Below are 27094 nucleotides of genomic sequence, written 5' to 3'. Positions count from 1 at the left end.
AGTAAGGGACAACCGAAATTCTATTTCAGATTGGAAGATGGGGTCCATGCTCATGAAGCATATTAGCCGTGTTGGCCGGGCGCGGTGGCTCACGCCTGTAATCCCAGCACTTTGGGAAGCCAAGACGGGCAGATCACCTGAGGTCAGGAGTTCGAGGCCAGCCTGGCCAAGATGGCTAAACCCTGTCTCTACTAAAAATATAAAAATTAGCCAGGTGTGGTGGCGTGCGCCTGCAGCCCCAGGTACTCGGGAGGCTGAGGCAGGAGAATCGTTTGTACCTGCGAAGCGGAGCTTGCAGTGAACCGAGATCCCACCACTGCACTCCAGCCTGAGCGACAGAGGAAGACTCTGTCTCAAACAAACAAAAAAGTGACCTTTGCCAGGATTGGTTTGCCTGCAGCAGGAGTGAAGACAGGTCAGGCATAAGGGAAGACCTCTAGGCAGGAAGAAACTGGGGAACTGGGGAAAATTGTTAAAGACAAAATCTCCAAACTAAGGAACAGGCAAACTGTTTTCTGCATTTTTGCTAACATCTTGAGAAAATCACTGGTGGCTGCTTATTTAAAAGTAAGCAAGGCCAGGTGCAGTGGCTCTTCCTATAATCCCAGCACTTTGGGAGGCTGAGGCAGGAGGATCTCTTGAGAACAGGGGTTTGAGACCAGCCTGGGCAACATGGTGAGACCTGCCATCTCTACAAAAAATTAGCCAGGTGTGGAGGTGTGCATCTGTAGTCCCAGCTACTCTGGAGGCTGAGACAAGAGAATCTTTTATTTTTTATTTTTATTTTTTTGGAGACAGAGTCTTGCTCTGTTGCCCAGATTGGAGTGCAGAGGCACGATCTTGGCTCACTGCAACCTCCGCCTCCCAGGTTCAAGTGATTCTCCTGCCTCAGCCTCTGGAGTAGCTGGGATTACAGGCGCAATAGGCACGTGCCATCACACCCTGCTTACTTTTGTATTTTTAGTAGAGACGGGATTTTACCATGTTGGTCAGGCTGGTCCCGAACTCCTGACCTCATGATCTGCCTGCCTCAGCCTCCCAAAGTGCTGGGATTACAGGTGTGAGCCACCGCGCCGGGCCTGAGACAGGAGAATCTCTTCAGCCCAGGAGCCAGAGATTGCAGTGAGCCGAGATCAGGCTCTCCAATCTAGGCGACAGACCAAGACTATGCCTCAAAAAAAAAAAAAAAAAAAAAAGCTGAATTTGTCTCTTGATGCTCTGCTGTCTGATTTGTTTGACCTTGCATCACACTTTTATGATTAATTGCAGTTACCAGGCATTACTGTTAGGAAATGAAACATTGTTCTTATTAATAGTCACAAGTGGATCTACATCACTGACTTTTTTTTTTTTTTTTTTTTTTTTTGGAGAGGGAGTCTCAGAGTCTCACTCTGTCGCCCAGGCTGGAGTACAGTGGCGTGATCTTGGCCCACTGCAACCTCCACCTCTCAGGTTCAAGCGATTCTCCTGCCTCTGCTTCCTGAGTACCTGCGACTACAGGCACGTGCCACCACATCCAGCTAATTTTTTGTATTTTAGTAGAGACGGGGTTTCACCGTGTTGCCCAGGCTGGTCTCGAACTCCTCAGCTCAGGCAATCCACCCGCCTTGGCCTCCCAAAGTGTTAGGATTACAGGCGTGAGCCACCACGCCTGGCCTGACTTCTTGAATGCATTGTTTTCTGTTTCTGAGATGGACTGTGGGCACTCCTGGCATCTCAGAGCTTCCTAACTCTGTTTTCCTGGGTCACAACTGGAAACTTATTAAGACCTTTACCTAACAGGCTGCTAATATAATCATTCTGTTTCCTTCCCTTCCCAGACTTCCTCCGAACTGGCTGTCTTTTGACACTGGGCTCGTTCTCTTGCTAGTAAATTGAAACCCTTTGGCATATGCTTAAGATCAATTTGTCTGATACATTTTGTTTTATAGTAAAGGCCTGGAGCCTCCTCTGACCAGTCTGAGAGTAGCAACTTATAGTGGTAGAAGGACTCTAACTATTCAACCATATCTTTCTTAGCCTGGAGAGCTAACAACTAACAAATAAAAATACCTGATGAATAAAATATTGATGTTCCACATTTGTATAAGATACTCTTTGAAATGGGAAAATCCCGAATATCAACTATATGGGCACCAAAGCCATGCATTATCAAGGCTTTTTAAACCTTTTTTTTTTTTGCGATGGAATCTCGCTCTGTCACCCAGGCTGGAGTGCAGTGGCGCGATCTCGGCTCACTGCAAGCTCCACCTCCTGGGTTCATGCCATTCTCTCGCCTCAGCCTCCTGAGTAACTGGGACTACAGGTGCCTGCCACCATGTCCGGCTAGCTTTTTGTTTTTTTTTTTTTTTTTTTTTTTTTGAGACGGAGTCTCGCTCTGTAGCCCAGGCTGGAGTGCAGTGGCCGGATCTCAGCTCACTGCAAGCTCCGCCTCCCGGGTTCAGGCCATTCTCCGGCCTCAGCCTCCCGAGTAGCTGGAACTACAGGCGCTGCCACCTCGCCCGGCTATTTTTTGTATTTCTTAGTAGAGACGGGGTTTCACTGTGTTAGCCAGGATGGTCTCGATCTCCTGACCTCGTGATCCGCCCATCTCGGCCTCCCAAAGTGCTGGGATTACAGGCTTGAGCCACCGCACCCGGCCTGCTTTTTGTATTTTTTTGTATTTTTAGTAGAGATGGGGTTTCACCGTGTTAGCCAGGATGGTCTCGATCTCCTGACCTCATGATCCACCTGCCTCGGCCTCCCAAAGTGCTGGGATTACAGGCGTAAGCCACTGCGCCCAGTGATATAAAATCCATTGTCTTTCAGAGAACCTTTTCCAGGAAACCGACTCTTGTACATAGTTACTTCATTTTGCAGTAATTTCAGATTTACTATTCATAGCCCCAACTCTTGAAGTACATATCCCTGGATTAGCCACATGGGTTGTGTGTCATATACTACCTAGCTGCCTGCATGGCGCAGGCTTCTAAATCCTAGAATCCTTCAACTCGAAGTGTCCTCTGCAATATTTTAACCCTTTTCTTCTATTCATTCGTTGTCATTCATTCTAGAAATAATTTCGTGTCTACTAGTTGACAGGTATGGGATGTTGCAGTGAACCCAGCTGATGTAGTCAGTCCTCATGGCACTTCCAGTCTAGTGGACACTTCAACTGCCCTTTCTCATGTCACCTGCTTGTCCTGCGTGAAACCCATGGGCAGCTTCCCAGACCCCTTTTGACATGTCAGTGCCGAGTTCCTGGTTCATCCCCCATCATTTTCCTCTCCCCCAGCCACCAGAGCCTCCCCTCACATACCCGTTTTTTTTTTTTTTTCCTAAAGGAGAAGCAGATGAGTTGGAGAGAACTCCATTTTATTATGGAAAGTTAAAAAACAAAACAAAACAAGACAGGCAATTGATAAAGGCGGCACAATGGGGGAGGAGAGGTGAGGGGTCTCCTTAGCCACCCGACACCATCTCAATTCAGTTCAATTGTGAACCACTAGGAGAAACAGAATTAAATAAGTATCAACGGGTACAGAGTTAAGATTTCCAGCCTCCCCTCTTGGGGAAAACTAAGGCAAAGTAATACTGAGAAAAAGTGGAGGAAGCCACACCTTCAGGTCACTCCAATGAGAAGACTGGAGGGGAGAGAGGAAAGAATTCCACGCAGACACAGCAAGTAAGCGTGGCTTGTAAACCTGGGACTTTGGCAGGTGGGGCTGGGAGCTGGTGGAATTTGTAAACCAGGCTGTGGTCAAGGAGGAGGCAGGAGCTGTAAACAAAGGGGCAGTGACCTAGGAAATGAGGGAGATGTGCCTATAAATGGAGTGGGCTCTGGGCCTCGAGAGAGATGAGTGCTTAAATCCCAAGAGTCCCCACGGGATGGTGGGGAGGAAGGCTGTGGGGAGAGTGTACCCTGCCATGGAAGGCAGGTGCTCCATCTCCACCCTCCAGGGAGTTCTGTGCTCCTTCTCAGCACTTGGCGCTCACTCTTAGATCACCCAGGATGTACCAGCACGTTTAACCCCACCCACACCAGGGACTTTGGATTAGGGTAGAAATTGGGCAATTGGCTCTGCCCCCAGAAACAGGGTGGGGAAAGCAAGTTACAAGATGTTGGTTGTTGCCCTTCCCTGCCAGGCTCATTATCAGGGTCTGCTGCCCTGAATCTTCCGGGATCCAGGATCTTCAGTTATAAGAAGGAAGGAGGTATATCCCTATGTTGAAGATGGTCACCGCCGGCAGGACTCATCTGTGGGAGAGGGGGCAATAATGACAGAGAATGAGTGAGAGCCTCTGCCTTCTGCCCACCCTTCCCCCACACACAAATTGAAGGGCAGTTGGCATGCAGGAAGTCCTATAATATCTTCCACATCTAAAGCACGTTACCATCAGTAACCACATCCATCACTCATTTAGCTCGGATTTTGTGCCAAGCATCCTCATAACTGTTTAATGTCACCATAACTCCAGGAGAGATTAAGTAATTTGATATCCAGCTGTGGCTCTTGGTGCTTCACAAAAACTACTTAATCTTGGCCTGGAGCCCCTGTAATCTGAGCAATTTAGGAGGCTGAGGCGGGAGGATCACTTGAAGTCAGGAGTTCAAGACCAGCCTGGCCAACATGGGGGAACCCTGTCTCTACTAAAAATATAAAAACTAGCCAGGTGTGATGGTACACATCTGTAATCCCAGCTACTTGAGAGACTGAGGCATGAGAATCGCTTGAACTTGGGAGGCAGAGGTTGCAGTGAGCCAAGATTGTGCCACTGCACTCCAGTCTGGGCGACAGAGGGAGACGCTATCTCAAAATAAATAAATAAATTAATTAATTAAATAAAATAAATTACTTAATCTTTTCTACAACTCTAGGAGGTAGTTTTTGGTTTCTGTTTTTTTGAGACAGAATTTCACTCTGTAGCCCAGGCTGGAGTGCAGTGGCATCATTTCGGCTCACTGCAACCTCTGCTTCCCAGCTTCAAGTGATTCTCCTGCCTCAGACTCCCGAGTAGCAGGGATTGCAGGTGTCCACCTCCATGCCTAGCTAATTTTTGTATTTTTAGTAGAGATGGGTTTTCACTATGTTGGCCAGGCCGGTCTTGAACTTCTGACCTTGAGTGATCCACCTGCCTCAGCCTCCCAAAGTGCTGGAATTACAGGCGTGAGCCACCGTGTCTGGCCTGTTTGTTTCTTTGGAGACAGGGTCTTCCTCTATTGCCCAGGCTGGAGTGCAGTGGGTGGTGCAATATCGGCTCACTGCAGCCTCCAACTTCTGAGGTCAAACGATCCTCCCACCTCAGCCTCCCAAGTAGCTGGAACCACAGCTGTGCACTGCCACACCTGGCTAATTCTTTTATTTTTATTTATTTATTTTTTTTAGAGATGGAGTCTCGCTCTGTTGTCCAGGCTGGAGTGCAGTGGGGTGATCTCGGCTCACTGCAAGCTCCGCCTCCCAGGTTCACACCATTCTCCTGCCTCAGCCTCCCAAGTAGCTGGGACTACAGGTGCCCACCACCACGCCCGGCTAATTTTTTTTTATTTTTAGTAGAGATGGAGTTTCACCGTGTTAGCCAGGATGGTCTCAGTCTCCTGACTTCATGATCAGCCCGCCTCGGCCTCTCAAAGTGCTGGGATTACAGGCGTGAGCCACCGTGCCTGGTCCACACCGGGATAATTTTTGTATTTTTTTGTAGAGACAGGATTTTGCCATGTTGCCCAGGGTGGTCTTGAACTCCTGGGCTCAAGCGATCCACCCGTCTTGGCTTCCCGAAGTGCTGGGATTACAGGCATGAGCCACAGGAGGTAGTTATTATTAACTTCATTTCATAAATAATAAACTAAAGCCAGATATCGGATGGTTTCCCTGAGATCACACAATTAAGAGACAAGCTGCAATTCCAACTCAGGCCTGTTGACCCACCCTGTGGTTTTGACCAGATTACGGTACTCAGGAAGAGTTCTCGTTTTGAAACTTGAAGACTCAATGTGTACTTCACTGCCCGGGACCTCAGTTTGCCCATCTATTGAAGGAGCAGGTTGGACCAGAGGACCACCAAGCCCCTTCCAAGCGCCTACATGCAATCCTCCCTCCTCTTCTCTCCTGGACCGCAGCGCCAGCTCTGACAGCAGGGGGCGCTCTCGAGCCGGCGGAGCCTCCGCTTACCCACAATCAGGGCCTTGGTGCGCAGCCCGCCCTGGAGCTCTGGCTGCAGCAGCAGCAGCTCTTCCTCATCCTCTTCGTCGTCGGGTTGGGCTGCTGGGGGGTTGGGGGCACTGGGGACCTCAGGCTCCGGGCCCAGCTCCTCCAGTACCGAACTCTCGGAGGGGTATTGGTACGTGGTCTCCAGGGCTGTCTCGCTGAAGGAGATCTTAAGCTGAAGGAGGGAGAAAAAGGGGGCAGGAGGCAAGGTCAGCAGGGGTGAGGCCCGTGGGGGTTGAGGGGGAGAAAGCGGGGGGGCGGGGGGGAGTCTGCAAGGGAGCAGGTGGGGCGGGGGAAAGGTGGGGGTGGGGGTTGGACTTAGGCGCCCCCCCTCACTCTCTCCCATCCACTCTGGGATCCAGTTTTCCTTTACACACTGGCTTTCCAATCCCAGAGTTTCCCTCTTCGATCATATAATTTCAAAACATCAGACTTTGCCCTGTAGGTTGGCAGGGGCTTGGGAGGCAGAAGTGAATAACATAAGACCAAGGTCCCTGCTCTTTCGAGTGTGGGAGGCAGAGGGGTAAAAAGAAATTAAAATACGTGGCGATTAGTCTTGTGATCAGAACCGAGTCTTTGGGCACCTTGGAGGCAATAGAGTAAACTTCCCAGAGGAGCCCAGCAGACTGGCCAGTGGGGAAAGAGTAAACTTCCCAGAGGAGCCCAGCAGACTGGCCAGTGGGGAAAGAACTGGCTGGGGAGCCAGTCTCAACCAAAACCATGGTTTTCATACCCACAGCCCCTTGCTGTCCTATGCGAAACCCAGGAGCCTGGGCACCTGTTCCCTCCCACTCCCCTCATTCCTCTCCTATCCATAGCAAAGGGGGTCTAGGGCCTGGGAAGAGATGGGAGATGAATAGAAAGGCCCAGAGGAACCAAGAGACTCCCACAACACACAGGGGAAAGATTAGCCGCTGATACCTTGAAAGGTTGGGGGAGATGACAAGGGCAGAAAGGAAAGTCCACACAAACCTGGGGTGGGGGCCCACAGTGTGCTCAAAGGGACAGGCGCAGAGACAAAATACCAGACAGGGCACAGAAAAATCACACTGTGCCAAAAGCAGGTGAGTCCCAGCTGTTCTCACTGCCTTTCTACCCTTCCCCTTTGCCCTCTTAAGAAGCTCAGGGGGAAGGGGCAGGGTGGGATTAAGTCTAGGAGCCAAAGGGATTAGGCAGACAGCAGGAGGATTCCATGTGGACTACTTGGAAAGGTCCAAATGATCTACTCAGGCCTTCCCTGGCATCTGTTTGGGAAGACTTGGGGCCAGTCGAACATCCCTGAGTCCCCTAATGGACTGAGGTATGAAAAGGGAGAAGCCAGAAGGGTGGCTGGGCAGGTGGTTGCTAAGAGCTGCATCAGATATGACATCAGTCAGGCACGGTGGCTCACGCCTGTAATCCCAGCACTTTGGGAGGCTGAGGCAGGATTATTTCTCGAGCCCAGGAGTTGGAGACAAGCCTGTGCAATAGAGTGACACTGTCTCTAAAAAAGAAAAAAAAAAATCAGATATGACACCTGGGTCCCCATGGGAAAATGGAACTCGGGAACTGTGTATGTTACTCCTTGTTGGCTCCAAACCCCACATTGTCTCCCCATCTCACTTGGAGCAAAAAGTCTACTCGAGGCTGGGCGCGGTGGTTCATGCCTATAATCCCAGCATTTTGGGAGGCCGAGGCGGGCGTATCACAAGGTCAAGAGATTGAGACCATCCTGGTCAACATGGTGAAACCCGTCTCTACTAAAAATACAAAAAAATTAGCTGGGCATGGTGGCGTACGCCTGTAGTCCCAGCTACTCGGGAGGACAAGGCAGGAGAATCACTTGAACCCGGGAGGCGGAGGTTGCAGTGAGCCGAGATCACGCCAGTGCACTACAGCTTGGGCAACAGAGTGAGACTCCACCTCAAAAAAAAAAGTCTACTTGATTGCCCCAAAGGTGCCCAGAGCCTGACCAAAGCCTACAGGGTGCTCCCAATGTGCCACCCTCCCCTTACCTCTCTGGCCTCTTCCTTCACTCCAGCCACACTGGCGTTGGTCCCTCCACGCACTCCCACCTCAGGACCAGAAAAGTACTAGCTATTCCTTCTGCCTAGAACACTCCCCTGAAATATCCCCATGGCTCTGACCCTCCTGATCACCCCATTTTGAAGTCTCCATATTCACTCCCCCTGCTTCCTGACCCTCTAAGTTCCACTGTTCTATTTTTTTTTTTCATAGTCACCACCTTCTAACTTCCTAGATAATTTACTAATTTATTATACTCGTGTCTGCTGTTGAAAGGAGCTTGGGGCCGGGTGAAGTGGCTCACACCTGTAATCCCAGCACTTTGGGAGGCCAAGACAGGTGGATTACTTGAGGTCAGGAGTTTGAGACCAGCCTGGCCAACATGGTGAAACCCCGTCTCTACTAAAAATACTAAAATTAGCTGGGCTTGGTGGTGTGCGCCTGTAGTTCCAGATATTCAGGAGGCTGAGGATGGAGAATCACTTGAAGCCAGAAGGTGGAGGTTGTAGTGGGCCGAAATCTCACCATTGAACTCCAGGCTGGGAGACAGCAAGACTGTCTCAGAAAAAAAAAAAAAAAGAAAAGAAAAAAGGAGCTTGAAAGTTGCTACAGTGCAAGAGTTTAGAGTTTGTTCAAACCTCAGATGAGGTGCCATCAGAGGACCAATGCTGGGGAAACAATCTGGGGGTGGTCCAGCCTATACATATTTGACCCCCCAGTTCATGTCTGTGGAACTGCTGGTACAATCTAGTTATAGCAGCCAGACTGCTTATATCCCAAGTTCTCAGAAGCGACCACTTAGTTTCTGTTACTGACAGATTTACCCACATTTCTGGGAACCCATTTTTGTTTTCTTCTCATATCCTCTTTTGGAATAATAACCTCTGTACTTTATTATCTATTCTGAAAAAGGACTTATTTTATTTGCTCTCGGTCTATGTTTGTATCTCCCCCCTACCCTGCCTCTCTCCTCACCCCCCACCAGCTTCTGACTGGACTTCTCAGGAATGCACAGCCTGCATGGGAGTGGGGGGGCGGGTAGAGAGAGGGTGACTCACTTGCTCCTCTCCCATCAGCTATATAAGGTCACAACAGGGCTGGTCTCTCAGCCCAGGAGGCCTCTGGGGTAGGGCACCAGCCACAGCCATCCCCTGGGCTCCAGTGGCAGGGCTGGGATTTCTCTCCTGATGGCAGGGATAAGTTTGATGGACTTAGCCTGCAAACGAGTTATTTAGGGAAGGTGAAGCGGGGGTTGGTGGCAGGGTCCTCCTATCTCCTATTCCTGAGCCAGTGTGTTGCAGCAGAGCTGGGACAAGGCACCCAGTCCCTGAAGAGCAGGGTGCTGAGAGTGGGGAGAGGGTGGAGGGTGAGGCATCTGGGTCAGAAGAACTCTGTGCTGCCTCTTCCCCACCCCCACCCAAGCAGTGGCTGCTTCCTTATTCTCTCACCACATCCTGAGCACAGCTCTGGCAGGCCCAGAGCCCAGGGTTCCCCACTCAGCCCCACCAGCCTTCCGGCCCCCACCCCAGGCTTCCTGTTTGGGCGATCTGCTTCCGGCTCCCCTGCTCTCTGGCCTAGGTATGGTCACCAGCATGGGTCCTGCCCTGCACTTGCTTCCTGGCTCCCCTGGGATGCTCCCTGGGCTTTGGGCCCCAAAGCTTCATGCTTCCCTCTGCTCATTCTTCCCCAGAGGCACAAGCCTCTCTCAGTAGGAAGTGACTTTTCTGAACACCTCACCCGGGTAGCATTTCCGGACTTCTGTTTTTTTCATCTGCCCAGCCCTGAGGGGAACAGGATGGTAGCAGTCAGAGGGCTGAGGGTAGGTTCCCAAGCACCATGGCTCAGGGGTGTGAACTTACGCTTCATGTGAAGATGAATTGGGCAATCAAATGAACCCCCCTCCACCCCAGGCTTAACCCATATCTTTAGTCCCTGTGGTTCCCCACTGACACTGAGGACACAAAAAAATCAAATCTGAGGATGTTAACACAGGGGATGAGAATGAGACTGGGCATCCCAGGCTCTGGGGAGATGTGTGTGACTGGAGGGACTTCCTAAGTCTGAGATGTCTGAGGTGGGACCTCTCTCTCGCCAGAGATTTTCAAGCTGGAAACAGGTGGGCGTGCACAGGGAAGAAATGAGGCCAGGGCCAGGGCCAGGGGGAGTTAGCCTAGCTGCCCCCACTTTCCTGCAGGTCTTTGTTGCAAGTCTAACCTCTGACCCTCTGCTGGCCTCAGCCCTGACCCCTATCCAGAACTCCCACTGTGCTCCCTGGCCAGTGCCTGCTCTCAAAACTGTCTCCAAATTCACTTCTCTCTTTCACTACCCTAAGGGGAGGGAGAGTCCAGGATGGCAGGAAGAGAGGGGAAAACCGAACCCTAAGCCAGTTCTTGGGAGGGAGGGGAAACCCAGGGAGGAAGGACGGGGGAGTGAGGGGCGGGAGTATTTTGGAAGAGGAGAAGGCTTTTCTTGTCCCAAGAGAGAAGGGAGCACTGTCTGAAGCAGTGGCCCAGCTGGGGGTGTGCAACCCCGAGGTCACCCACTTCAAATGGCCTCTCTGTGTCTCTCCCATGGGGCAGACTCAGGGTTCAAAAGCCTTCTCTCTGCTCTTTGGCCGGCCCAGTTCCATCTCCCCTCTCCCCTCCATCCTAAGATGTCCCTATTCAGCTCTGCCCTCTTTCCCATGGGGCAGTTGGACCTTCCTCCATTCACTTCTCCCTACAGTTTCTCCCTAGAACACAAACGCACCCCCTCCGCCACCCCAGGCTCCCTATCCCTTCTCCGCAGAAAAACTGCAAGTGCTTTCACCCTCGTGACGCTGCCCTCACTGATTCAAGCTTGTCAGTTTGGGCTTTCCCACTGGATGGGCTGGGGCGGGTCACACTCAGGAAAGGAAGGAAAGAAAAGGGGGCTGAAAATTCAGAGCCCAAGGGAAGGGAGAATGAGCAGCCGGGCACACCCTGAAAGAGACACACCCAGAGACGGCCTTTGCTGGGGCAGGATCTTTTGGGCTCAAAATGGAAAAGGAGGGCTCTGAGAAGGAAGGGTGTATGTGCAGAGCGAGGAAGGGTGGTGGCAGGAATTAACAAGAAAGAAGAGAGGAAGACAAGAAAACAGGGGTATAAAAAAGAAATAAAGACCAGAGTCCAAAGAGAATTGACAAGTGGGCTTCTAAGAAGTCTGGCTTGGCTGCTTCCCTACCTGTTTGTGGTGTCTTTCGGGGGACCCCTTGGCAAGGCAGCTGCGGCTGAGACGGAGGTAGCCCCCCAGAACCAAGATCTCCTCGGCAGTTGGGTACCGCTTCTTCCCAGCTCCTGGGACTGCAGCATCAGCTGTGGCTGGAGAGGTTGGGGTGGCTGGGGTCGTAGGGGGCACAGACCGCCGGGGGTTGACGGTGAAGGTGTGTCCACTGCGGCGGGGGGCCCCCACCCCTGGCCCTGCCTTCACCCCATAGAACAGGCGGCTCATGAGGGGATCCCCAGGAGGTTGGGGGGCAGTTGGGGCTGGGGGTGGGGGAGACAGAGGGGCTGGTGGTGGGGGCTGGAGTTCCACTGCTTCCTCTTCCTGCTGTCTCAGGCCTCCAGTCCCAGCGTCCTCTGGTGGGAGGGGGGAGGGCACAGAGCAGCAGTTTTGCAGGGCTCTCAGAGGCCTGCCCTGAGCTCCCGCCTCCTCCTTCTCAGCCTCCCCTTCTCCAGCCTCCACACTAGGAGATTCCAGACGCTTCTCTGCTGACTCTGAAGGTTCTGGTTTCTGAGTTTGAGCCTCTATGTCCCTGGGTGTCCATTCTCGAGCCTTCCCGGAGTTCAGGGTCCATTTCCACCCTTCTGCTGGCTTCATGCCCCTCTCGCCATCTTCCACAGGCCTCTGCTCTGCTGCCTCCATTCCTGTGGAACTGCTGCCTTGGGCCTCCCTTGTCAGGGTCTCGGACAGCTCTGTAGTCTCTTCCGGAGCCACCCCTGGAACTGGCCACTCTTCTTTTCTGCCACATTTTTCCGAGTAGCCTTGTCTTTCTTCTCCTGACCTCAGCCTCCACTCTGTTGCCTCCAGTTGTACCAAACTCTGTTCCTGAGACTCTCTGGAGTCAGGTCTCCATTTATGGGCCTCTGTCAGGCCCAACTTCTGGTAGGCAGATTCCCCTGGGCTCAGTCTACTTTCCACCTCTTTTCTCCTGGGGCTTTGCTCTCGAGACTCTGCTAGTCTCAGACTCCGCTCTGGAGTTTCTCCAGGACTCAGCCTCCATTTCCATGGCTCTGACAGTCGGGAGCTCCTGTCTCCCACCTCTCCTGGGCTTTGCCTCCAGTCCCGAGCCTCCAGAGGCCTCAGGCTGGACTCTTGGGCTCCCCCTATCCCCAGTCTCCTCTCTCTGGTCTCCCTGGGACTTAGTCTCTCTTCTCTTGACTCTCTTCCCTTGGGGCTCTGATCCCGCATCTCCCCAGGGCTGGGTCTCCGCTCCCGGGCCTCCAGAGGCACAGGCTTTCTCTCTGCTAGCAGCTCTTCACTCCTTTGTTGCTGCTGCTGCTGCTGCTGCCGCTCCTGCCGAATGAATCGGTTCTGGTGCACTGGCCCAATAGCCTCCAGAAGGACCGAAGACTCATCTGGGTCTGGAGGGCCAGCCTCTGCAGTCCCCGGCACAGGGCTAGGCTCCCCAGGGGACAGCCCAAGCTTGGCCCGGCGGCGCTCCAGGAGCCCTCGCTTCCAGGCTGGCATCTGGGACAGGCGTTCCCGTTCTGCTTTCTCCCGGCCTCGAACGGACGCCTCCTCCTGCCGGCGCCTGGCTAGCAGCTGTAGCTTCCAGTCTGGGATGGTGGCCATGGTCGCCTTGAGGTGAGGGTAGGGAGCACTGGGGGCAGAGAACAGGAAGGAGAGGCTCCAGAGAGGCCCAGGGGGGAGACTGAGGGTGGGAGGAGAGGAAGTGGAGGGGGAGAGGTGGGACACAAAGCAGGGCAGGGGGGCTAAGGATGAGGACAGAGGGAAAGAGGGAAGGCAGAGAACTGGGGAAATGGAAAAAGTGAAGAGAAGTTGTGAGCCCAAGTTGGGGGTGGTGGGGGTGATGTGAGAGGAAGAGTCCTGATTGGAGGCAATGAGGGCAGGAGCCAGATGTGGCAGTCAGGGTTAATGCGTATTAAAGACAGTCTCTAGGATGTGAGACAGAGAGAGAAGGGCGAAAAGGAAAGTTGGTGTGAGGGAGAAGAGAGAAATGAGGCTGGGGTGAGGGGAATCTGGGTGCAGGCCAGACTGCCTCAGCGATACCCCAGGGAGACTAGTGTGGGAAGGAAGGACCAGGAATCCCTGGAAGGACCAGGAGGCAACGGGACCTGAGGGGGTGTTGGGGAGGCAAGGAGGAGCGGAAAGCGAAGAGGTCTAGGGGAGAAGGGGAACCAAGGAAGAGGGGAAAGGAGCGCGGCGGCAGCACCCCGGCGCGTCTCAGCGCGGGCCCCAAAGGTCCCGGCTCCCCTTCCAGCACCGCTCGGGCCACGCCTCTCCCCAGCCCCCACCCCTCTGCCCCGCACTCCGCCCCCGAGGCGGGTCGGGGGAAATACCCACCCCCGGGACTTTCGGAACCCGGGCGTCAGGGCTGCCAGCGCGTTCCCAGAACCCTGGCGTCCACCCCCACCCTGTCCCGTCACCACCGCCTGCCTCCCCCACCGGCTGCGCCACGCGACCCCAGAGTGCCGAGGGCCGGCTCCATGTCTCTTCTCCCCGGCGCCTGCAAGTCCTGTGCCCCGTCCCCGCTCTCATGGAGCCGTGACAGAGCCGGCAGTCTCCACCCCGCTCTGGACGCACAGACTGACAATCTCGGCACAAAGAGGAGACAGCCAAGATCCGGCCCAGGGATGGGAGCAAGGACCGGAGCGAGGAGACACCCACTCCCCAAGTCTGAGCCCCTCAGTCAACTCACACGCCGCAGGACCCCCGCGGGAGGGGGTGCCGAGGAGCCGGGCGTCCGGAGAGAGGAAGAGGAGGAGAGAGGGACCGAGGGAGATCCGGAGACTAGAGGGAGGGGAGGAGGGAAGGAGAGGAGGAGGGAAAGAGGCAGCAAAGGAGGTGGGACGGAGACAGAGACCAGGGGGCCGGGCGGGGGCGGCGACCGCTTTGTCTAAGGACAATGAGGAGAGGGATGGGGGCGCAGGGCGGAGCCGAGGAGGGGGCGGGGCCTAGCTCCCTCCCACCCCGCGTGGGACTCGCTCCGGGACTACCCTGTTCTTGTCCCAACCCCTGGCCCTCCGCTGTGTCCCCAGGGGCCCTCACCAGCTTCCCGCCCGGACACCCCAGGTGTCCAGATCCCTTCCCCCAGCTCGCCGACCCAGGGCGGTGGCCCGTGACTCAGGCCCCTCGTGGGACTTTGGGAGGAAGCGGCAGCTGCTCGGGGCCGGGCCCGCCCTTCCCATCTCCTGCAGCTCCTCCCTACGCTTTTGCCTTCTCATCTGGGTCTGGAGGTCCAACCTCTGCAGGCCTTTGTTTTTGCGGGTCGAGGGCAACCGCCAGGCTGTGGGGGGCCTTGTGGAGTGGGCGGCAGGAGAGGCGCTCAGAAACCAGAGGTTTTGGAAGCTCGCCCCCCTACCAGAGCTGCTGCCGGACTCTTTCTAGCTTCAACCTGTCTCCCTTGGGTCTCCGGGTGGGCTGCCGGGAAAAAGGGAATTTGAAGGAATGGGAATGGGGACCCGGCCGCTCTGGCAAAGTGGGCCGGGTCGGCGGGGGGTGGCCGAAGCCCAGCGGTTGCCAGAGGGCGTGGTGGCTGCCCAGACTCCAGTTCGGCGCTCCCAGGCTCCCTCTGGCTTTCTTTTCCAAACTCAGCCCTGCAGCTTGGGAGACACTGACAGACTGCATGCCATATGTAGAAAAATCAGGCTGACTTTTATTTTCCTGCAGAGCATCTTCCTCAGGAGAGCAGGGAGCCCCAAGTCATCGAGTTAAGAGCAGGAGAATACCCTTGACTAGGTTGGGGTCTAAGCACAGAGGCAGGGCCTAAGGAGGTGCAGAGACTAGGACCAGGAGTGGTGAGGCAAGGTGTGGGGCCTGGAGGGACAGCTATGACCATTGAACTTGCAGACCCTGGTCCAGCTTCTTGGAGTGGAAGCTGGAGGTGGAGAAGGGGACCCCTGAGGCACAGAGGCAAGTAACAGTGCCAGGGGAATGGTCAGGGCAGATCCTTTCCTTCTCAGGAGGCTGTTGAGGGCGAAAGTGTCATGCCCTAAACAGTGAGGGGACAGATGAGTTCCACACCCCGCTCTTCCTTGCTAGTGAGAAGTGGACCTTGGAGTTCAGTGGCTGAAACTCAGAATTTAGGGTGTGGAGCTGGACCCAGAGAATAAACTCTCAAGTAGTGGAAGGGGTAGCTCCTTCAGTCCATGAATTTGGGCCTCTGGCGTGAAGCAGCCATGGCCTGGATGTTAAGGATTTAGAATTCAGGGGGAGAGGAAGAACAGCGCTTGTAACCAGAGTGAGCTCCTCACTCTGCCTCCCCATCCTGGGGCCGAGAGAGCAGGTGGAGTTTTCTTTGTAGTTGGGCCCGGAGGTAGCGGAGGTCTTGCTGATCAAGCCCATGAGCCAGGCCCAGGTAGAGGGTAAGGAGGAGAGCAAGGAGGAGACGGTCCATGCCCAGGGTAGGCACCACCCACAGCACTGTCAGCAGCTCCACACACACTGGGTGGCGCAGGTGAGAGAAAAGTCTGAGAGCCCGGGGAGACTTCAGGGCCAGAGGCTCGCCCAGCCCCAGCACATGGTAGTATACCTAAGAGGGAGAAGAGTTTAGAAATTGAGTCAAGCCCTTTTCTCAGCTTGGGCGCTTCTTTCCTCCTCTTCCAGGCACCAGCCTTCTAGAACTCAGGCCCAGGAACCCCTCTTCTGAGACTTGGATCCCTGATCCTGACTTATGATCCATGTACCTTCCCCAGGCCCAGGAGGCCCATGGTTGCTGTTCTTCTGAGGGAAGGGTCATGAGGGAGAATCAAGGAGACAGTAGAAGAGCATGGGAGGAGGGAAACCCTTGAAAGGGAAAGAGTAGTTCTAAAACGGGTCAGAGGTCGTAGGTAGGGATCTCAGAGCCTCACCTGTTTGAGGCCCATGAGCTCAGCATAGTCAAAGACGAGAAGGATGCTGAAGATGAGAAGCCAGGAGATGACATGGAGCACAAAGCACAGGAGGGGCACCCAGGTGGCCCATGGCTCAGCCTGAGCTTCCCACAACACGGGGCCTCGGGGTACGGGCTCCCAGTACCGCATCACCAGCTGTGGAAGGATAAGGGGCTTCGTATCCCAGTGCCCTACCCTGCCCGACCTTGGGAGACCCGGATCCAGAGCTGCCCCCACCACAGGCTAGCCTGCAACTCTCCCCCACCTCTCACCTAAGCATCACCACCAAATATTCACCATGTGGAGGGTGCATGCTGGGTGAGGTCCCAAAGATGTAAGGATGGCCTGTCTCCACCCTGAGAATTTACAGAACAGATGGGGTGACCTGATAGCTACACAAAGTAGTAGCCTATGCCAACCACCCAATGAGAAGACAGACAAGGCCTCTTCAGACCTAGGGAAGTGGTTTTGAAGAAAGGGTAGGACTGAAGAGAAGGAAGGGATCTCAAGCAGGACATGAACAAAGTTGCAAAGGTGAGAATGCACGTATTGTGCTTGGGGAAGGACAAGTACACCCTTCTTGATAAAAACTAGGGTATGTGCTGTGGAGGAATGGAAGCTGAGATTAGTTCCTCAGTTCTCCTCCTGAACCCATATTTTGCCCCTCCAATCCAGGGCACCCCTCCCACACTTGGTCTCCCTTAGGGACTTCATACCTGCAAGGCCAGGGCCTCATACCTGCAAGGCCAGGGCAGTGCAGGCCACATACAGTGACCTCTGAAGGACCCCAAAGTACCGGGATGTCCATGCCTTCACTCTTTCAGCTGCCATGAGGCTGTGCTGCCCAACAAATAGAAGTAGGAGTCCCAGATCCCATGCCAGGGGGGCAAGGATGCTGCGGTCCTGCAGGGCAGCCAGCCATCCCTGGCGGGCATCTACAGGAAGTTGAGGGAGAAAGAGACAAAAGATCGAAAAGGTGGCAAATGTTTCCCCCATCCTCATCTCCTTTTGGAGCCCCAGGCCATGTCCCTACTGCTTTCAAGAGCCTTAATGCTTCCTCTCTAGGCTGTGCCCATCTCACTTTTCCATTCCTAGTTTCTGCCCTCTTCCCTAGGCCTCCTGCAAACCTAGGGAAGAGGATTTATAGAACAATGCATGTTAGGCAGTTGCAAAAAGCATGGCTGGAGAGGCCACCGCTGGATTGCCCCTCTTATTTCGGTTCTCCAAATGCTCCTTCTTTTTAACACTCTCAACAGCCCTCTCTACAAAACATTTTACTTAGAATACTCTGGTTATCGCCCTTTTCGGCTCCCTCAGTCCTCACTCTCCCGCCTCTCCAAAACTGTAATCCTTGAGTTCCTAATTTAGAACTCAGGTCTCCCTCCCCTGTAGCTTCTCGGCCGCTTTCAAGATTCGAGTTCCCTCTCTGGGACCTCCCCTGTCATTTGTTTCCAAGCCCCGCCCTCGATCCCTCTCCTACGGCTCCACCTTCCTACTCCCAGTTCATCCCCGATCCCTCCCGCTCACCCGGACCACCAGACTCCGGGATCCCTCCAAGAAGTGGCCGAAGGGAGGTAAAGCGCACGAACTCCACTCCGGTACCAAAGGCCAGGATGAAAGAGGCGAGGGCAGCAGGGACCAGGAGCAGTGCAGGGGCCATGGCGAGAAATGGAGGGGTGGGGAAAGGGGCGGGGTCGGGATTCCCGCTGCCTCAGGCCCCGCCCCTGCCCCGCCCCCTCCCGAATCCAGCCCAGGAAGGCGGGGCTCCTGCACACCACCGCCCGGCTTCCGGCCCGCCGGGCGCAGCCTTCCCCACCCAGCTGTGGATCCGTCCCGGGATGCGTGTCCCAGCCTGCGGTCTCTCCGTCACGGAAGGGAATGTTAGAATCCCGAGAGAGAGCTGTTAAGGGTAGCGGCTCTGCAGCCGCTTACGTGGGTTAAATCTCAGCTCGTCTAGTTTAACCATCCAAAATTAAAAGTTACTATTTTACCACAAAATACATTAATGTATGGAATACATTGTACAGAATACAGTGTACAGAATAAATTCTGTAACTTACTATAAAGTTGAGTTGTTGATTGGCTAGTTGCTAAGAAGGGCAAATAACTTCTCTGTAAATACTGAAAGGTTTGTTATAATAGTGCCAGAGATTGTTGATTTGTAACCACGAGAGTAAAAATGTTAAAATATTTGTGATAGTAACCTTTGTCAGAATTAAAGATCATGCAGCTAAGGACCTTGTCGCAGTAGCTGTGCACATAGTAGGGACCTTAGATATCATTAGACTAATTCCATCAACTTATAGATAGAATAAACAGGTCCAGAGAGATAATTGCCTGTTAGGAAGCTGCTAATCCTGTAGGCTAAGGGACCAGAAAATTGCTGAGCAGCCTCTCGCAGGCTTTACATTCCTTCTCCCTCTCCTGGGCTCAGTACTCCCACCCTCCTCTGAATGAATGCTGTTGTATGCTGTACCAGACATCTTATGTTTTCCCTTGAATTCAGTCTCCACCCTGCTTTCTGCTTCAGGAAGTTGTCCCAAATGGACGGTATCAATGAAAGTCACAGTTTTTATTGAGAAAGTCCTCTTTACACGACTGCTCCACCCTCATCTTTTTGAGCTTGGAGGTGATCACAATAGAGCTGTGGATACTAAGGCACTACACTATGCTTTCTGATTTCCCTACACCCTGCCTACTTCTTTGTAATTATCATTTTATTAAACTCTTCCCCAAATTATCCTAATTTGACTGTGCTATTCATTTCCTGCTAGGACCACAAATAGAGACACTTACCACACAAAGCAATGTGCTACAAGCTGTGGGGTTCATTGGAAGTGTAAGAGGCCAGACGCAGTGGCTTACACCTGTAATCCCAGCACTTTGGAATCGCTTGAACCCGGGAGGTGGGAGTTGTGATAAGCTGAGATCTCGCCACTGGACTCCAGCCTGGGTGACAGAGTAAAACTCTGTCTCAAACAAAAAAAAAAAAAAAAAAGGAGGCTGGATGCAGTGGCTCAGGCCTGTAATTCCAGCACTATGGGAGGCCTAGGCGGGTGGATTACAAGGTCAGGGGTTCGAGACCAGCCTGACAAACATGGTGAAACCCTGTCTCTACTAAAAATACAAAAATTAACTGGGTGTGGTGGCACACGCCTGTAGTCCCAGCTACATGGGAGGCTGAAGCAGGAGAATCACTTGAACCTGGGAGGCAGAGGTTGCAGTAAGCCGAGATCACGCCACTGCACTCCAGCCTGGGCAACAGAGCAAGACTCCATCTTAATAACAATGAAAAAAAAGGAGCCAGGCATGGTGGCTCATGCCTGTAATCCCAGCACTGTGGGAAGCCGAGGCGGGTGGATCACCTGAGGTTGACTAGCCTGACCAACATGGAGAAACCCTGTCTCTACTAAAAATACAAAATTAGCCCGGCGTGGTGGTGCATGCCTGTAATCCCAGCTACTCAGGAGGCTGAGGCAGGAGAATCGCTAGAACCTGAGAGGCGGAGGCTGCAGTGAGCCGAGATCACGTCATTGCAACCCAGCCTGGGCAACAACAGTGAAACTCTGTCTCAAAAAAAAAAAAAAAAAGGGAAAGAAAGAAATCAGGGCCTCAGGGACATGGACAATTTAAGAGTATGAAAGCTTTGAGTTGTGCAAGGGGACTAATATTTATCTGGGTCATACTGTCTGCCACCCCCACAATGGCTGTGCTTAATGTATATTATGAGATTAGATATGTTTAATAGCCAGCACAATGCTTGGCAAATCTCATGCTGTTTCTACTACACCAAAGTTTTCCAAACTTAAGTATTACTTACATGCAGAAAAGTGTACACAAGTAATCAATTATTTTTTTTTCTTTTCTTTTTTTTTTTTTTTTGAGACGGAGTCTCACTCTGTCGCCCAGGCTGGAGTGCAGTGGCCGGATCTTAGCTCACTGCAAGCTCCGCCTCCCGGGTTTACGCCAGTCTCCTGCCTCAGCCTTGCGAGTAGGTGGGACTATAGGCGCCCGCCGCCTCGCCCGGCTAGTTTTTTGTGTTTTTTAGTAGAGACGGGGTTTCACCAGGTTAGCCAGGATGGTCTCGATCTCCTGACCTCGTGATCCGCCTGTCTCGGCCTCCCCAATTATTTTTAAAAAATTGAAATTCATACAACATAAAATTCACCTTTTTTTTTGAGTTGCGGTCCAGGCTGGAGTGCAGTGGTATGATCACGGCTCACTGCAACCTTGAACTTTTGGGCTCAAATGGTCATCTTGTCTCAGCCGCCTGAGTAATTGGGACTACAGGCATGTACTACCACATTCAGCTAACTTTTTATTTTTTGAAGTGATGGGATCTCCCTATGATGCTCAGGTTGGTCTCAAACTCCTTGGCTCAAGTGATCCTGCTGCCTTAGCCTCCCAGGGTGCCACCATACCCTGCCTAACCACTTTATTTTATTTGTTTATTTATTTATTTTTGAGACAGAGTTTCGCTCTTATTGCCCAGGCTGGAGTGCAATGGCGCGATCTTGGCTCACTGTAACCTCCGCCTCCTGGGTTCAAGTGATTCTCCTGCCTCAGCCTCCCGAGTAGCTGGGATTACAGGTGCCCACCACCACACCTGGCTAATTTTTGTATTTTTAATAGAGATAGGGTTTCGCCATGTTGGCCAGGCTGGTCTTGAACTCCTGACCTCAGGAGATCCACCCGACTCGGCCTCCCGCAGTGCTGGGATTACAGGCATGAGCCACCATGCCCGGCCTAGCCTAACCACTTTAAAGAGAATAATATAATGGTATTTAGTATATTAGTACATTAGTAATAGGTACAACCACCACCTCTATCTAGTTTCAAAACCTTTTTTTTTGAGATGGAGCTTTGCTCTTATTGCCCAGGCTGGAGTGCAATGGCTTGATCTCAGCTCACTGCAACCTCAGCCACCCAGGTTCAAGCAATTCTCCTGCTCAGCCTCCCAAGTAGCTGGGATTACAGGCATGTGCTACCATACTTGGCTAATTTTGTATTTTTAGTAGTGATGGGGTTTCACCATGTTGGTCCAGCTAATCTTGAACTCCTGACCTCAGGTGATCCACCTGCCCCAGCCTCCCAAAGTGCTGGGATTACAGGCGTGAGCCACTGTGCTGGGCTTTCAAAACATTTTTATCACCCCAACATAAAACTCCATACCCATGAAGTTACTCCCCATTTCCCCATTTTCTCATTCCCACCTCCCCACTCCCTGTCAACAGCCACTGGCAACCACAAATCTGCTCTTGTTCTCTGTGGGTTTACCTATTCTGAATATTCCACACATGTGTAATCATATAATATGTGTTCTGTTTCTGGCTTTCCTTCACTTAGCAAAGCATTTTGATGTTCATCCTCAAAATATTGTAGCATAGGCCGGGCGCGGTGGCTCAAGCCTGTAATCCCAGCACTCTGGGAGGCCGAGGCGGGCGGATCACGAGGTCAGGAGATCGAGACCATCCTGGCTAACACGGTGAAACCCCGTCTCTACTAAAAAAAATACAAAAAACTAGCCGGGCGAGGTGGCAGGCGCCTGTAGTCCCAGCTATTCGGGAGGCTGAGGCAGGAGAATGGCGTAAACCCGGGAGGTGGAGCTTGCAGTGAGCTGAGATCCGGCCACTGCACTCCAGCCCGGGCGACAGAGTGAGACTCCGTCTCAAAAAAAAAAAAAAAAAAAATTGTAGCATATATCAGTATTTCATCCTTTTTTATGGTCGAATAATATTTGATTATATGGGTTTATCACAATTGTTTATCCACTTATTTGCTGATGAACATTTGTGTTGTTTCCATCTTTTTGGCTATTGTAAAAAGTGCTGATATGAACACTTGTGTACAAGAATTTGTTTGGACAACTGTTTTCTTTTCCTTTTTTTTTTTTTTTTTTTTTTTTTGGAGACAGGGTCTTGCTCTGCTACCCAGGCTGGAATGTAGTTGCACAATCATGGCTCATTGCAGCCTCAACCTCCTCCCACCTCAGCATTCCAAGTAGCTGGGATTACAGGCGTGTGCCACCACAGCCGGCTAAATTTTTTTTTTTTTTTTTTTGAGACAGAGTCTCACTCTGTCACCCAGGCTAGAGTGCAGTGGCATGATCTTGGCTCACTGCAACCTCTTCTTCCCGGGTTCAAGTGATTCTCCAGCCTCAGCCTCCCCGTGCCCAGCTATTTTTTTTTTTTTTTTTGAGATGGAATCTCCCTCTACAGCCAGCTGGAGTGCAGTGGCATGATCTTGACTCACTGCAACCTCTTCTTCCTGGGTTCAAGTGATTCTTCTGCCTCAGCCTCATGGGTAGCTGGGACTACAGGCGCATGCCACCATGCCTAGCTAATTTTTATATTTTTAGTAGAGAGGGGGTTTCACCATGTTGGCTAGGATGGTCTTGATCTCCTGACCTCATGATCCATCCGCCTCAGTCTCCCAAAGTGCTGGGATTATGGGCATGAGTCACCATGCACAGTTAATCTTTTTTTTTTTTTTTTTTTTTTTGAGAGAGAGTTTTGCTCTTGTTGCCCAGGCTGGAGTGCAATGGCATGATCTTGGCTCGCCACAATCTCCGCTTCCTGGGTTCAAGCGATTTTCCTGCCTCAGCCTCCCGAGTAGCTGGGATTACCAGCATGTAGCACCAAGCCCAGCTAATTTTGTATTTTCAGTAGAGACGGGGTTTCTTCCTGTTGGTCAGGCTGGTCTCAAACTCCTGACCTCAGGTGATCCACCCACTTCAGCCTCCCAAAATGCTGGGATTATAGGCATGAGCCACCACACCCAGCTAAGTTTTGTAGTTTTTAGTAGAGATGGGGTTTCACCTTGTTGGCCAGGTTGGTCTTGAACTCCTGACCTCAGGTGATCTACCCGCCTCGCCTCCCAAAGTGCTAGGATTACAGGCATGAGCCACCACACCTAGCCCATTTTGTATTTTTTGTAGTCACAGGGTTTTACCATGTTGCCCAGACTGGTTGCCCATGAACTCCTGGGTTCATGCAATCCTCCCGCCTCGGCCTCCCAAAATGCTGGGATTACAGGCATGAGCCACCCCACCCAGCCTGGACACCTGATTTAAATTCTTTTGGGTGTATCCCTAGGAGCAGAATTGCTGGATCATTTGGTAATTCCATGTTTAACTTTCTTTTTTTCCCTCCAATTTGAGAGCAGGTACTGTTTAAGTGCTTAGATTAGAAAAACAATCACGGTAGACACCTTAGTTCATTCTTCTTTTTTTTTTTTTTTTTTTTTGAGATGGAGTCTGGCTCTGTCACCCAGGCTGGAGTGCAGTGGCCGGATCTCAGCTCACTGCAAGCTCCGCCTCCCGGGTTCACGCCATTCTCCTGCCTCAGCCTCCCCAGTAGCTGGGACTACAGGCGCCCGCCACCTCGCCCGGCTAGTTTTTTTGTATTTTTTAGTAGAGACGGGGTTTCACCGTGTCAGCCAGGATGGTCTCGATCTCCTGACCTCGTGATCCGCCCGCCTCGGCCTCCCAAAGTGCTGGGATTACAGGCTTGAGCCACCGCGCCCGGCCCTTAGTTCATTCTTCTAAGAAGTCTGTTGATCTGGTCCTCCCTGTTGCCAGCATGTCCACTTTCTACAAAATGGATGGTCTTTTTCTTCATTCCACCTTGTGGAGAGGATAATTTCAAGGGCCACAGGAAGTTATTTGCTTCTTTGAAGCATTTTCCAACAGTATAGATCTCAAGAATCAGATCCTCCATACAGGTGATGCCATATTTACCCAGAGATCAAGCAATCACAGTATCATCTGTCAAAGTAATACGGTTCTTACTGATTTTGCCATAACCACGCTGATAGATTAGTTCATTTACTGACTTCAGATTTGGGTACCCCCATGCCATATATGGTTCTACAATCCTCAGCATGTTCACTGAAGCCTTGTTGAGCTTCACAAAGGTTCCATTGAAGATTTGACAAAGGCGAAGAAGCTTCAACACCTTTTGGACCTTTGGGCTCACACCACTGATACTGATCCCGATGACAAATGTCAGTTTGGGTTTTGCAGGTACATAGAAGTTGCCAGCTTTTCTGGCCGTCCTAGCCGTTTGAATTTCAGTTCTGTATACCTGCCTATATTCCTTGTGATAGTGTTTCACTTTTTCATAGATAAGTTTCCTCCTTGCCTTTTGAAGCATCTTTTGGGCAAACTTCTTTCTCAGGCCTTTGATCTTCAACTCTGGGAAATTCCTTCGCTTTTTAAGGGTTTCTGGCATAGCAGGAACCTCATTCTTTTTTTCCTTTTTTTTTTCTTTTTTGAGACGGGGTCTCTGTCTTCCATGCTGGAGTGCAATAGCGCGATCTCGTCTCAATGCAACCTCCCCCTCCTGCGTTCAAGCAATTCTCCTGCCTCAGCCTCCTGAGTAGCTGGGATCACAGTCACCTGCCACCACGCCCGGCTAATTTGTTTTGTATTTATTTATTTTTTTTTTGAGATGGAGTCTCGCGCTGTGTCACCCAGGCTGGAGTGCAGTGGCGCGATCTCGGCTCACTGCAAGCTCCGCCTCCCAGGTTCACGCCATTCTCCTGCCTCAGCCTCCGAGTAGCTGGGACTACAGGCGCCCGCCACCACACCCGGCTAGTTTTTTGTATTTTTAGTAGAGACGGGGTTTCACCATGTTAGCCAGGATGGTCTCGATCTCCTGACCTCGTGATCCACCCGCCTCGACCTCCCAAAGTGCTGGGATTACAGGCTTGAGCCACCGCGCCCGGCCTGTTTTATATTTTTATTAGAGACGAGGTTTCGTCATATTGGTCAGGCTGGTCTGGAACTCCTGACCTCAGGTGACTTGCCCACCTCGGCCTCCCAAAATGTTGGGATTATAGGTGTGAGCCACCACACCCTGGCCCTCTCCTTTTTCTTTACGACACCCTACACGGTTCCAGCCAGAAAATAAGTTACTTTTTTTTTTTTTTTTTTTTTTTTTTTGAGACAGAGTCTCACTCTGTTGCCCAGGCTAGAGTGCAGTGGCGCGATCTCAGCTCACTGCAAGCTCTGCCTCCCGGGTTCATGCCATTCTCCTGCCTCAGCCTCCTGAGTAGCTGGAACTACAGGCGCCCGCCACCACGCCTAGCTAATTTTTAATATTTTTAGTAGAGTTGGAGTTTCTCCGTGTTTGCCAGGATGGTCTCTATCTCCTGACCTCATGATCCACCCGCCTCAGCCTCCCAAAGTGCTAGGATTACAGGCATGAGCCACTGCACCCGGGCTTTTTTTTTTTTTTTTTTTTTTTAGGTGGAGTCTTGCTCTATCACCCAGGCCAGAGTGCAGTGGCACAATCTCAACTCACTGCAACCTCCACTTCCCAGGTTCTAGCAATTCTTCTGCCTCAACCTCCCAAGTAGCTGGGATTGCAGATGCCTGCCACCATGACCGGCTAATTTTTGTATTTTTAGTAGAGATGGGGTTTCACCATGTTGGCCAGGCTGGTCTCGAACTCCTGACCTCAGATGATCCACCTGTCTTGACTTCCCAAAGTGCTGGGATTACAGACATGAGCCACCATGACTGGCCTTTTATTTTTCTGAGACAAGGTCTCACTCTGTTGCCCAGGCTGAAGTGCAGTGGCTTGATGTTGGCTCACTGCAGCCTTGACCTCCTGGGCTCAAACAATTTTCCTCTCAGCCTCCCAAGTAGCTGGGACCATAGGTGTGTGCCACCATGCCCGGTGAATTTTTGTATTTTTGGTAGAGACAAGGTTTTGTCATGTTGCCCAGGCTGGTCGTGAACTCCTGAGCTCAAGTGATCTTCCCGCCTTGGCCTCCAAAGTGCTGGGATTACATGTGTGAGCCACTGTGCCCATCCATATGTTTAACTTTTTGAGGAACCATCAAACTGCTTACCACAAAGGCTGAACCATCTAATATTCCTACCAGCAATGTATAAGGATTCTAATTTCTCCACATCCTTGTAATCAACTTTTACATTTTAAATTTGGCTGGGCACGGTGACTCAAGCCTGTAATCCCAGCACTTTTGGAGGCTGAAGTGGATCACTTGAGGTCAGGAGTTAGAGACCAGCCTGGGCAACATGACAAAACCTTGTCTCTACCAAAAATACAAAAATTCACCAGGCATGGTGGCACACACCTATGGTCCCAGCTACTTGGGAGGCTGAGAGGAAAATCGTTTTGAGCCCAGGAGGTCAAGGCTGCAGTGAGCCAACATCAAGCTACTAGACTTCAGCCTAGACAACAGAGTGAGACCTTGTCTCAAAAAAATAAAAGGCCAGTCATGGTAGCTCATGTCTGTAATCCCAGCACTTTGGGAAGTCAAGACAGGTGGATCATCTGAGGTCAGGAGTTCAAGACCAGCCTGGCCAACATGGTGAAACCCCATCTCTACTAAAAATACAAAAATTAGCTAGGCGTGGTGGCATGTGCCTGCAATCCCAGCTACTCAGGAGGCTGAGGTGGGTGTGTCACTTGAGGTTAGAAGTTAGAGACCAGCCTGGGCAACATGACAAAACCTCGTCTCTACCAAAAATACAAAAATTTAACAGAGCCCCGTCTCTACTAAACAATAAAAAAAAAAAAAAAAAAAAAAAAAGTAGCCAGGCATGGTGGTGTGTGCCTGCAGTCCTAGCTACTCAGGAGGCTGAGGTGGGAGTACTGCTTGAACTGGGAGGTGGAGGTTGCAGTGAGCTGAGATGGTGCCACTGCACTCCAGCCTGGGTGACAGAGATGAAACCCTGTCTCAAGAAAAAAAAAAAAAAAAAAACCTTAAGAAATGTTATAATTTGCCCTAAATAGAAAATAATGATGAATTAAATATAAGTCCGTGACTTTTTTTTTAAAGTTTGTGTCTTGAGACCTAGAC

General features: G+C 51.8%; 2 protein-coding genes and 1 pseudogene across 5 annotated transcripts; all 3 read right to left on the bottom strand.

Annotated features, from left to right (window-relative positions):
- Positions 1-3337: 3337 nt before the first annotated feature.
- LOC105498616 (protein phosphatase 1 regulatory subunit 18) lies at positions 3338-14301 on the bottom strand. Of its 3 annotated transcripts, none has more exons than XM_011770800.3 (4): positions 14089-14301; positions 11391-13029; positions 6150-6360; positions 3338-4237 (listed from the first exon to the last, which is right to left on the bottom strand). In XM_011770800.3, the coding sequence occupies exons 2-4, from the start codon at positions 12999-13001 to the stop codon at positions 4218-4220; spliced, it is 1842 nt and encodes a 613-aa protein (XP_011769102.1). In that variant the 5' UTR covers positions 13002-13029; positions 14089-14301; the 3' UTR covers positions 3338-4217. The 3 variants fall into 3 exon arrangements, with proteins under 3 accessions (XP_011769102.1, XP_070953484.1, XP_011769103.1); XM_011770801.2 differs by lacking the exon at positions 14089-14301 and adding an exon at positions 13836-14081 and having other exon boundaries at positions 4073-4237; XM_071097383.1 differs by lacking the exon at positions 14089-14301 and having other exon boundaries at positions 11391-13667.
- A 724-nt stretch (positions 14302-15025) lies between these two features.
- Positions 15026-17931, bottom strand: LOC105498615 (nurim). Of its 2 annotated transcripts, none has more exons than XR_011623876.1 (4): positions 17789-17931; positions 16978-17196; positions 16241-16417; positions 15026-15921 (listed from the first exon to the last, which is right to left on the bottom strand). XR_011623876.1 is itself a non-coding variant. In XM_011770796.3 (4 exons), the coding sequence occupies exons 1-4, from the start codon at positions 17919-17921 to the stop codon at positions 15640-15642; spliced, it is 789 nt and encodes a 262-aa protein (XP_011769098.1). In that variant the 5' UTR covers positions 17922-17931; the 3' UTR covers positions 15026-15639. The 2 variants fall into 2 exon arrangements, 1 of the variants encoding a protein (XP_011769098.1); XM_011770796.3 differs by having other exon boundaries at positions 17000-17196.
- A 5859-nt stretch (positions 17932-23790) lies between these two features.
- LOC105498617 (large ribosomal subunit protein uL30 pseudogene) lies at positions 23791-24513 on the bottom strand (annotated as a pseudogene).
- Between the last annotated feature and the right edge of the window lie 2581 nt (positions 24514-27094).

The sequence above is a fragment of the Macaca nemestrina genome, chromosome 5, assembly GCF_043159975.1.
Source record: "Macaca nemestrina isolate mMacNem1 chromosome 5, mMacNem.hap1, whole genome shotgun sequence".
Lineage (NCBI taxonomy): Eukaryota > Metazoa > Chordata > Mammalia > Primates > Cercopithecidae > Macaca > Macaca nemestrina.
The sequence above is the reverse complement of the archived record's forward strand: the minus strand, read 5'-3'. Positions and strand labels throughout refer to the sequence as shown.

Bases quoted from the DNA above. Each gene is read 5' to 3' on its own strand.
- LOC105498616 (XM_011770800.3), bottom strand. From the start codon at position 13,001: ATGGCCACCATCCCAGACTGGAAGCTACAGCTGCTAGCCAGGCGCCGG. The intron at 6,361-11,390 runs GTAGGGAAGCAG...TCCCTCCTTCAG, and splicing joins CCGAAAGACACCACAAACAG to CTTAAGATCTCCTTCAGCGA. The intron at 4,238-6,149 runs GTAAGCGGAGGC...CCTCTCCCACAG, and splicing joins CACCAAGGCCCTGATTGTGG to ATGAGTCCTGCCGGCGGTGA.
- LOC105498615 (XM_011770796.3), bottom strand. From the start codon at position 17,921: ATGGCCCCTGCACTGCTCCTGGTCCCTGCTGCCCTCGCCTCTTTCATC. The intron at 16,418-16,999 runs GTATGAGGCCCT...ATCCTTCCACAG, and splicing joins GCACTGCCCTGGCCTTGCAG to CTGGTGATGCGGTACTGGGA. The intron at 15,922-16,240 runs GTGAGGCTCTGA...TCTCCCTCTTAG, and splicing joins AGCTCATGGGCCTCAAACAG to GTATACTACCATGTGCTGGG.